Source organism: Coregonus clupeaformis, chromosome 14, assembly GCF_020615455.1.
Source record: "Coregonus clupeaformis isolate EN_2021a chromosome 14, ASM2061545v1, whole genome shotgun sequence".
In the NCBI taxonomy this organism is placed as follows: domain Eukaryota; kingdom Metazoa; phylum Chordata; class Actinopteri; order Salmoniformes; family Salmonidae; genus Coregonus; species Coregonus clupeaformis.
This window is the reverse complement of record NC_059205.1, coordinates 35,254,679-35,266,179: the sequence shown is the minus strand read 5'-3', so window position 1 is coordinate 35,266,179 and position 11,501 is coordinate 35,254,679. Positions and strand designations below refer to the sequence as shown.

Sequence of the window (11,501 nt, the reverse complement as noted above, 5' to 3'; positions counted from 1 at the left end):
TCCTTGTGATAAAATAACAATGTATTGCTTTTAAACAAAACAATATGGTAGTAATGAATTCCTCAAATAGTTGTAGACATTTTGTATGGAGAAATAAAGCACACAGACAACCCCTTCTTTGCCATGATGGGATTTTCCCATTCACTGCAGAATCCAAATGTCCTGAGGTGCAGGTTGAGAGTACAACTACAATCCAAGTAGGCTATGTCTCTGTGGCCTATGTCTATGTCTGTGGCTATGAACTGAATGAACCCAACTCAGTCTTTTTGCGAAGAGCTTTTCGCTCCTGTTGCAGCCTGGCGACTGGTGAGATGTTCTGGCAGCATAGACATGCGTCACACACAGCCACGCAGCCACCCTCAGGACCAGCCACTGTTTAATGGCAGCTCTCTCTGTGGCTCAGAACAGAAATCAATATGTGTGTTCATCCTGCCTGCCTGAGGTTAGCTGGAGCTTTTTAGATGCATTCACAAGTCCTAGTGGACTCCTGAGACTGAAGGAGCGTCTGGGCTAATAAAGTTGGTAAAGGCAAATCCACTTATCAAAAAAGAGTATGTGAATACATCCAATTAGAATACATTTTAAAAAAGCAAAATAAATGAAAAAACATTATTTTTCTGAACATCTTGAGAATTGGAGAAACTAAAGAAACAGAACATAATTGTATACAAACGTTAATAGGCTGTGTGCATTTTTATGAGACCCAAAACTCAGCTGTTTCTACCAGTAGGCTAACCATCATGTGGTAGCTCATTTTTAGTTGAGTTGCACAAGACGGGAATCTGTCCCATTTTTGTTTTACACAGAGCATACTGCTCATAAACATCCATATCAGTCAAAATGTTTATTAAAAACACTTGAAATAAAGTTAGTAGCTTATACCTGTCTTTCTTTTCCAAGCCTCCTCATCTCTGTCTTCCCCTTCATAAGAGCCTGGATCAACATTAACAACATTCTCCCCACCTTGGGTAAGTTATCAATGTCTCCCATTTTCTTTTCATCAAGGAAATCCATTTGCAAGGAATTTTTTAACTTTTTTTGTGAACATAATTTCCCCTTCCCTGCACAGGAAACTTCAGAGTGCAACCTATGCCTGCCAACCCTCCTGGCCCTGAGCAACCTGCAGAGACACTGAAACGAGAAGGTAATCGTCAGATGGCCATGTTTGTAGTTTTTAGTCTCTGTGGTTCAATTGCTGTAGTCACCAGTGTTGGGGTCAGTTATAGTTCGAAGTCATACAATTCATTGGATAGAATAAAAACGTCATTAAAAACTAAAGGGCAATTTCTAAGTTCTAAGTAAAAGGCCTTATAACTCTTCAGGCTGGGTTAGATAGGACATGATAATGAACTCTACCAGGAGAGTGTGTGATGAAAGAGCATGCCCATTACATTAGAGAATACTCATCACACTCACTCCTTTATACTTTTTGATGAGATGGAGATTGCTTTGAACAGCAGCAATTGGGCTGGAGAGAGCTGTGTCTGAAGGATGCTGCACAGGCACCACAGTCACTTACCATAGCAGTTAGTCTATTCTATAATAGAATGATGTGGAGAGATAGCTAGACTACGTTGTATAAGCTACAGAAAGCTAAGGCCAACCAAACCACTGCATAGCCAGTAGTGTTTATTAGGTTGCATTGATTGTCCCCCTTTACAAGTGGTCATTTCTCAGACAGGCATGAACTGATAATGCATATTGTATTCACATTGTATTAATATGCACACATATTTCACTTCAGGTAGTGGTTTTATAACTGTATGCTTCATAGATACTCTTGTTGTTCAATGTGACCCAGAGGATGTTGTGTTCCGTTCTCTGACAGTGACTCAGAGCCAGCTGAATCTGGAGTGCTCTAAGAGCCCGATGGGGACATTTGTTGATGCCGGACCAATTGCTGAGGCCTCCGCAGATGAGGGGTGAGACATGACAGACAGATGGACACACTTACACGCACACACACACGCACACACACGCACACACACACACACACACACACACACACACACACACACACACACACACACACACACACACACACACACACACACACACACACTCACACAAACTTTGTCATATTTGAAATATACATGTACATTTTAGTTTCACAGTGTGGGAATCTCTTGGGTTGTGAATGTAATCAGTGTTTTTATTTCATACATCAGCTGATGATGCAGCCAGCCACTCAGTGGCACTCCAGAGTAATGGAATGATTTGGATTGCAGCCTGCTTGAAAGTACGCTGTTATGCGCCTGCCTGCTTCTCTCACACTCAGTTCATAGATGTTTTTGATAGTCTCTGCTGGAACCAGATGAATGTTAATGGCATCATATAGACTCTAGAGTAATGTGTTTGTGAGATTGGTCTGTGAGATGAGTCACTGGCAGACTCACCTTTCTTTGTGTTGCTAATACCATGACCTTCTCATGATAACATTTTGCTATAATGAACAGTGAGGATAATAGCAGAGGACACACACAGGTATTACTTCTAAATCATAAGGCAACAGTAAGAATATAGCGCTTACTGTTGATTGAGAAAAGGAAACAAGTTAAGCATTGAAGCATATACAACATTAGGGTTGTTCAATGAATAGAGTACATTTTGCGTCCCTTTGATATTTTAAGTAGAAATTGTGCACCAATATCAAATTTTAAAAGCCTGTTATATTAAATGAAGTTCACTTTAATATAAACCACATGGAAAATTCAATCAATCCGATTTTTAATATTAAAAAAGACTTGCTATAGTGCCAGAAATCTACATTTTTACGTCCTTTCGACTTCTAGGAAAATTTTAACCCACTTAACCCCAGAATGTTTTCAGCATCATTGTTAAGCCCTAGATATGTTTTTGCTTTGACAAATTCATTTCTAAGGATTATTTATTTAATGTGATAAGTGATTAATTTACGTCTGTCACTCTTTTTAAGGTCAACCCTGTTACCTGAACTGAACTCTCATTTTATTATGGTGAAACTATTCCTTTAAAAAAAAGAAACATTGAATATATAATAGTTAAAAGCAGGTGAGCCGTTTCTACTCTTTTTGGCCATTTTCTGGTGTTTTGTGGTGGAAAACTGAGCATAACCTATCAACCCTTTTACCCATAGATAGACAGGCTAGAAACCCATAGATAGACAGGCTATAAATGTTTCAACAATAAAAATAAAATATGTGAAGCTTGCATTGAATTGCCCTGTCACAAGGGGATTTATGGTTGATTTAGGGTGTGTTCGTAAATTCAATCTGGAGTGCCAGAGTGCGCTCAGAGTGCGCACTGGGTGTTTGTAAATTCTGTGCTTTGTCAGATTGTCCGTTAGTAAATTCAGAGCGTTTCGCTCTCGGAGCGTTCAAAGCGCACACTTGACGCTCTGGCCGAGGAATAGGGTTGATCCGAGCGTTCTGACCTCACAGCGTCAGTCAAGCACCCAAGCTAACTGGCTAAAGTTGGCTAGCTTGCTAGCTAATTCCAGACACAAATGAGAGAACACCTCACTCTGACCATTTTACTCACCCTAGCAGAGCTGGTTAGGCTGTTTTCATGTTATCCAGAGCTTTGGGGACTGTAATTGTGCTGCTGGCAACAATTTCATTACGCTTTATTGCCGACACCGGCCATATTCAACCGAGCTTTGTCAACCGGTGTTGTAAATTAATCAGTTATTCTCTGCTCTGGCACACTCAGACAAGAGTGCTCTGAAATCGGAGTAGATAGCCAGAGTGAATTTACAAACACACCCTTAAGATGAAAACCTCAACCCTGTTATGTCAACACTGTTACTCTAATGGCACTTTATTGGCACTTACTATAGTATATCTTTTTTTTTACTCCTTGAGATGGGAAAACATATTTTTAATTAGGTTGAGCATGTGACCCATTAGCATTGCTATCTAACAAATGTATATTTTCATAGATTATGTGTATTTGATGTGCATTCTTTCTATTAAAAAGAAAAACAAAAAAGTATCAGAACCAGTTCAGTACAAAGAACAAATACTGTACTGTAAAGAGAAGGAGACATCTATTCCTTGTCATAACCAAGCAATCAAGTTGTGCCCAGATGCTGTTGCCATGGTAACCGAGACCCCAGATTTAATTCGTCATCTGACTCTGTCATTCATCAACCTTGCAGGGCATGCATGTCTGATCCAGTTAGACACGCACGCACCCCCCCCCCCCCCACACACACACACACGGGCATGCATGCACATTTCAGACATATCTAACAAAAAAAATCATTTACCATGAGCTTGGCCATCCCTCCTAAAACCCCCACTATTCTGTTGCAGGACATCCTCAGACCGCCAGACATCTTGTCCAGGCGGAAGTTCAAGCAGACCCTCCCTGATCCAGACCTCTCATAAATTTGTTTTATAGCAGACAGCACAAATACAGTATCTCCTGCTCACCTGCTCACACTTGGACTCAAATGGACTTCACAAGTTGGTAAATCGGATGTTAATTTAAATCCACAGTACAATTCAGAAGCAAAATAGTGTGCCTTCTCTTAACTCTCCAGAGGAATAAACAGTATTATTTAATTAGCTATATTATTATTATCATATACGCATATACTAGTTAGATATAAGAGCAAAGAGGTAACTTGTTCCTCCCTGAAGTGATTTGCCTCACGTTTATATTTGACATCAACAAAGGAAAATCAACTACTGGATAGTAACTCAGCTCAGCTCATCACACAAGATAATGAAATAATAAAGTGGTGATTATGACTATTAGAACCTGATGAGTGAGCCCTTACATATACACTATCAGTCAAAAGTTTGGACACACCTACTCATTCAAGGATTTTTCTTAATTTTTACTATTTTCTACATTGTAGGATAATAGTGAAGATATCAAAACTATGAAATAACACATATGAAATCATGTAACCGGTACTGTACATATCTCTCAGACTCTGTAGGGAGAAGCACGATTATTACTTATTTTATCCTCGCTCACATCTTATGACTAAACCCCCCCCCCCACGAGCACGCACGCACACACGCACGCACACACTCACACACGCAGACACATACACACATACACACACACTCACGCACACACACACACATGCACTCACGCACACACACACATGCACATACACACACCAAAATGCACCCCTGCATTGAAACAAAATGCATTTATATTCAGGAGAGCTCAGCCAGGCAATGACTGCTGCATGGGTAGTAGCGTGGGGAAAAAACAGTGCTCAGATGTACAGCATGATGTGTGCTCTGAGCATGGAATTGAATAATGAATGCAGTATTGTGTTGGCTTCTTGTCTCGCTGTGAGGATCTTTAAGTCCACAACTTTTTTGTAAATAGGAGTTTACAATTACATCATGTAAGCTCTATTGTACCTCAATACGTAATTTCATAACAGGAGACTTGCTGAAGTTATTATCTGACCTGGGAGAGCCAACCCTCTGATGAATATATAACGTTTCATTAAGGCTAACTTACACCGTATAGAATTACAACTGATTTGAAATGCAGGACCTTCCCTTTACAGTGCCCTTTTCACTGAATAACAATGCAAATACATGGAAATGACTTTGTTTCCAATGTTGCTCTATGCCTACGAAATTGTATCATGTATGATTGAAAGATAGTCAAATAAGATACAATTTCAAGGTGTGAACAGTAATGGAGTAAATGCTATTGGTCTTTTGAGGTTACATGGGGACACTTTCTCTCTGGGGAGCATGTGTTTTCAGATGTAGCTAGTTTCGAATTCAAATGCTTGAAAGAATAAGTGTTTTTTCCCATTTGTTCATAGCCTGAATGCCAGTCTGTTTCTGCTATCATGCCAACTTCTTGTTACTCATTGTCATGCCAAACAATTAGCAATGGAGTTGGCTAGAGCACAAACCGATCTAGGACAGTAGTGGTGCGTGGGTAAAATCACAGGGAAAGCCAAGCCAGGAATAAAATGCCATATTACAACCTGATCATTGCGTTGTTTGCTCTATAACCTGCTAGTTCATATGCCTTGACCCTGTGATATATAGGCCTAATGCCAAGACAATAAGAAGACACAGTGGCAAAATAAATTCAACCACAGCTTAGTTTCATCACAAAACCGGAGAGCAACATCTGTCCGGTGAAGTCCACAAACCATATTGCATGTAACAAACAGTTACATGACCTACAGAGTATGGTCAAGCAAGTTAATGTTTCCGACATTTTCGGACCACGGAGAGTTACCACAAGTCGCAAAGGAAACAGGCGCTGCCTCCACTATTCCAGCACCATTTCAACATAATCTAATCACCTATGCTTGGTCTAATACAGTGACAACTAAAAGATACCAAAAACTATTTTGTCCAATCAATGTAAGCTAAACATGATGGTGCACGATTTTAGGTAGCTAGCTAACCACAGGAGGACAACAACACAATGAGATGCAACAATTCAAGTTTTCTGTCAGTGACGTTTGGCTTCTAATGTGTGATTGGTGTGAAGCCAAATCCAAACTGGCTTCACTTGACACTTTTTTGAAAACAGAAAGAAGAAAAATACATTATTTTGTGTTTCTTTTTTTTTCTTGGTCATTTTTTGGGGAAGCCTAGCTTCCCTTGGCATCCAGGAATATATGCCACTGATCTAGGACCATGTTTATTTGTTCATGCAGTATCAAGATAATCAACAAATGAAGACTAGCCTACTTGCAATATGTTAAATAATGTATTAGCTTTGCATAGATTGTTCAAGCACCGGGAGCTGTCCACGGAGTCCGCTAGCCTCCCCCCAATGCTCTTTCATCAAACACCCACCCCTCCCCGCCAGTACACCACGTGGAGCGGTGTATATCATAGTGGTGTCACTCACTATCACACGTAAGTATTGTGGTACCCAGTGAGGAGAGGGGGACGTCTCGAGGCACTGTGCAAACAACTGGATTGGACCTACCTACCTGTTATATACCCCAGCAAAAACATGAGTGTTGTCAATCACAAAACTGGCGGGATTATGGAAACGCGCTCATCCTTTTCTCTGAAGAGCACCTATTGAGTTAAGAAGATGACAATATTTGGACAGGTCTTATATAAGAGAGGTTTATGTAGCCTATAATTGTATAGGCTTCGTGTATCCGACTGCACAGTCACGTGGACACAACAAGACTAATGCCTTCACCTGAATGAGCCTCTCTCACAGATGCCCTACACTACGTCGACCGGCCATGGTTGTAATATTTACTATTGATTGGCTCACTATGAGGTGCTCAATCTGAAAATCAACCCTTCCGCATATAAACGTAGTTCCAACCTGACCATCCGTATGCGAATGGGATTCGGTATGAAAATGCGTATTGGAGATGTATGTTGATTCTACAGGAATCTTCAAGTATTCTGAACATCAGCACAGAAGGTAAGATGAACCTCTGAAATCAATTAATTTCAACGTTATATGCAACAGTTCAGTACAAGGATGAATTTGATGCCTGTGCGCATTCTACAAAAATGCTAAATGCCCAAGCTCAGATAGGCTATACCAAACATGCCATTTCATTTTCCTGCAGCAATAGGCTACATAACTAAAATAACCATTATGCGGTTTATAACAGATTGCTTCCTTTTAGGAGGTGTATGTGTGATGATGAATGACAATGGTATCGTTTCTGGTTGCTACTCAGCAAATTAAACCTTATTCACCCACCAGCCTTGCATGAATGAATGCAGTCACTGTTTAGTACATTTACACACAATATTGTATATTTTATAGCATATCTATCTAAAATACTTCAAAAGACAAGTCATAATGTATTCATTCAGTATGATCATAATTTTAATAGGTAATATTGGTATGTAGACTAGGCTGTCCTTTCCCAAGTTCATTGATCATTTAGTCACTGGTCAATCAAATCCTTGCCAATACCTTGCCACCTCTTCCGCACCCATGCACACAGCATAACCTTTCATTTCAATGTTTATTATTTCCCACAATACACATATTATACTTTTAGCTATTCCTCAACAATAAATATTCAGCCATGTGTACATGGCTCCAGCAACTGATGGTTTACCATTAGCGTAGAGGTTTGTCACATGTTATCTATGTTGTTGAAAGTGTAATGTGCAGTGAAGCAGACCCAATAATGAAATGTGTGAACTGGAGGAGTTGCGGGGGAGTATTTAGTGTTATATGAGCCGGAGCCTTGGTCAAGTGAAGCACGACATGAGCTTCCTCACCAAGGTCTCTTGATGGGCCTCTTGATAGCATTCTAATTGTGTTTTAGTGCTCAGACCAAGGCTAGAATTATCATAATAATGTCATACATAAACTACAATCATAATTGAATCACTGTGGGGTATGAATTACAACCATCATTGAACATGAGTTCTGCATGTTTGTCCTTGTCTGTTATTTTCCCCCTGGAATCTTGTATAACTGAAAACACATGTAGCTTCATCATTTATATTTCCTACTCTGATTCAGGTGCTTTCACACTGTGAACAATCAACCAGCACAGCCATGGCCTCTCTCGGTGGTCTGTTGCCAAGGGGAACAGTCCTGGCTGAACGATAGATAGAGAGAGAGGAAAGACGGAGAGAGAAAGCAGCATTGAGGTGCAGAAGAAGAGATGGTCGTCACTGACAGGAGCTCTAGCACTCCTGTGCCCAAGAAGCAGGAACCAAAGAAGAAGAAGAGGAAGTCCCGCCCCCATGGCCTGCCCTCTCCGGCGTTGTGCTGCGCGTGCGGCCTGTGCATCATGCTGGCAGGTATCAACATCACCCTGGTGGGGGCATTCGCCTTCAGCACCCTGGTGCCCTCTGCCAACCCTCCCATCATCATAGGGCCCATCCTGCTCCTGGTGGCCTTCTCTTTCTTCGGAGCGTGCTGTGTCTGCAGCCGCCTGCCCCCCGCCCAGGGCTCCCGGAGGTCTAAGGTGGGCGGGAGGAGCATGGGGATGATGGGGCGCGGAGGTTTAGCCGGGGGAGCGACGTTTGAGATCGAGACGAGTGAGCACACGTTGCAGGACACCACGGCAGTACAGCTCAGCCCCTCGGCCTCACCGGGGTCATCCCGGGCGTCCAGCCCCGAGCGGGATGCTCCTCCTGACCCTGCCCCCCCAGGGACCTGCAAGCTCTTCACCATGGAGACCAATGGCCCCACCTCCGCCACGGCCTACTACTCCGTCTCCTCGGCTGGGGGAGGGGCTGTGAGGCTCAACCTGCCACGTGATGATGTGGCCACCTAACACAGCCCTGACTAACACACTGTAGCAAGAGCCTCCTGCCCCAGGGGACTGATGCAAAACTATGTAAATATGAACTACGATGGATGGTATTCAGACAGTGTTTCAGTGTGTCTAGCCATTTTGTGAAGTGCCATTTTTCATGTTTATGACAAGCTATCAACAGAGTTTTATTGCTTTTGTTTTTGTTTTGTCCAGCAGCCAACCAGTGATTAGCATGCAATCCAATGTTGAAAGAACGTGGATGATGGTTCCGTTGGAATTGATGTTCCTACCTCCTCAGAACTGTTCTCTTTAGAACCCTCTCTTAACATTCATGGGGCATTATTATAAGCAGTGTCTAACCGGAAAGCAGAATGAGAGAATTGAAGCGTTTTCTGTGTGGCATTCCTGAGGGGTAAAACTCAAAGCGATGTGTCCCTTTTCTTTGACCGTCTGGACCTCTGTGCTCGACATTTCAGCTGATTACTCTGAAGCAACCTTTTTTTGGGGGGGGCCAGAACTGAAAGGTTTGAAACGAAATGGCAACGAGTTTAATGCTATCATTGAAATGCCTACAGTGACGTTTGACATTACAATATGTGCTGCTTTGGTCTTAAATTAGATGCAAAGATGGGGTCGCAAGGTTCCTTTGCAATATAATCTCAACTGAAAGGATCAGCAACAGAGGACTAATATTAATTTCTTCACATTAAGTTTTCCTCAATTGTTTCTACAGACAAAACATATTATGGATGATCTACAGTCTACACCAGGGGTTTGCAACAGGTAGCCCGCAGGCCAAAACTGGGTCGCAAGTGATTTTGTTTTTTTGGAATCAGATCTTTTTACTACAAACATAGAAATGCGCCATTTTCACATACATTGATGTTGGGGTAGTGCTGGACATGATGAATATGAAGTAGAAAATGTTTGACATTTTCCTTTAAGTATAGCCCTATGTCTAACATGGGCATCATCAACTGCTTTATTATTGAACATGCTTTGATTTTGTATACAGAATAAACAAATAGAGTTTACCATGTCCCAGCCAAGTATTTTGACATAGCCTAATATTTGTATTTCATGTGAGAAAGTCAAACCCCCTCCCCGATTATCTTTTATTTTTTACCACTGTGACAATTTCTACACCGATTCTAAATTGAAGTGACCAATAATACACACATTCTAGCCTGGTCCCTGTGCGATAGAAGTGTTGGCTACAGCATACATAGTATGTGACCAGGCTATACCAGAGTAACTTTGAAAGTAATGCTGCCTTAGACTGAGATCTCAAGATCAAACAAATGAGGGCTATTTTATTGTGCATAATGGCATTGTCAGCAGAAAACAGTTTGGAGGATGATATTTCAACATTTCTTCTTCATTTACCCCAATATTTGGTCAACATTGTCATTTAGTTTGGAAACAAACTTGCCATACAGTAAATTTTGCATGACTTCTCCTAATTTTCCATGTGAATCTCAAGAAGTGGATAATGTCTTTGGAAAGTAATATATATTTTAAGCCAACAACTTCCCCTAAGGAAAAGAGAAAAGTAATAGTTTAACGTTTAGAGTTTGAGGAATGACATATGAGCATGATTCATATGTCCAGGGAGTGGGCTTGTTGTAAATGTGTAGTGTCAAGATGTATGTAAACTATCAATGTTGGCCATGTATTTGAAAATGTATTCTGTTTTGATAGCATCTTTAACAATGTATTATTTTTTGATAACAATACATGTGATACTACTAAAAAGATCAATAAAAATAAATGTTCATATAAAATGGATCACAAAGAGAGTTTGTTGCAGTAAACTGCATGGGAAAATATTTCTCAAAAGAGGTGCAAAAAAAACATTCCTCTGATGGATGCACAGGTGGTGGCTGTTTGCACGTCACCGGTTCCTGCGGCTGCGTCTGTTCTTGCTTCTGCTGGGATGACTGGTTGTCTGTGGAACGAACGGTGGCTCTTTTCAGACTGTCTTTGGGGTTCCTTGAGGAGGAGACATCTCCATGTCCCTTCTGGTTCACATCCTTGTCAGACTCTACCTGTCCAGTCACACACTGTGTCTTTGTCTATGACTGTGTCTTTGTAACCAGCTGTGTGTCCAGGTCCAGCCTCTTCCTTAGTGTCTTGGTCGTCTGTCTGGTTAAGGTACAGCACAGAGATGGGACCACTGTAGATGCTAGGGCACCTCTGACCACCTCTGGTCTGTAAACCTTGGCTGTACTTGGGAGCTGGTCTTTTGGGAGAGGCAACCACATGCCCTTTCTCCTCTTCCCCCTGCTGATGAACTTTAAGAACTGTC

General features: G+C 41.5%; 1 protein-coding gene and 1 long non-coding RNA gene across 2 annotated transcripts; both read left to right on the top strand.

Moving 5' to 3' along the window:
* Nucleotides 1-899: 899 nt before the first annotated feature.
* LOC123492389 lies at nucleotides 900-1,912 on the top strand. The gene is made up of 3 exons (XR_006661758.1): nucleotides 900-968; nucleotides 1,070-1,144; nucleotides 1,829-1,912. It is a non-coding gene; the product is annotated as an uncharacterized LOC123492389 (long non-coding RNA).
* A 4,965-nt stretch (nucleotides 1,913-6,877) lies between these two features.
* On the top strand, nucleotides 6,878-10,975 carry tmem275a (transmembrane protein 275a). The gene is made up of 2 exons (XM_041896225.2): nucleotides 6,878-7,380; nucleotides 8,449-10,975. Exon 2 carries the CDS (start codon nucleotides 8,594-8,596, stop codon nucleotides 9,209-9,211), a length of 618 nt encoding a protein of 205 aa, XP_041752159.1. The 5' UTR covers nucleotides 6,878-7,380; nucleotides 8,449-8,593; the 3' UTR covers nucleotides 9,212-10,975.
* Nucleotides 10,976-11,501: the final 526 nt, after the last annotated feature.

What these genes read in the sequence shown, in the direction of transcription:
- tmem275a (XM_041896225.2), top strand. Translation starts at nt 8,594, where the DNA reads ATGGTCGTCACTGACAGGAGCTCTAGCACTCCTGTGCCCAAGAAGCAG.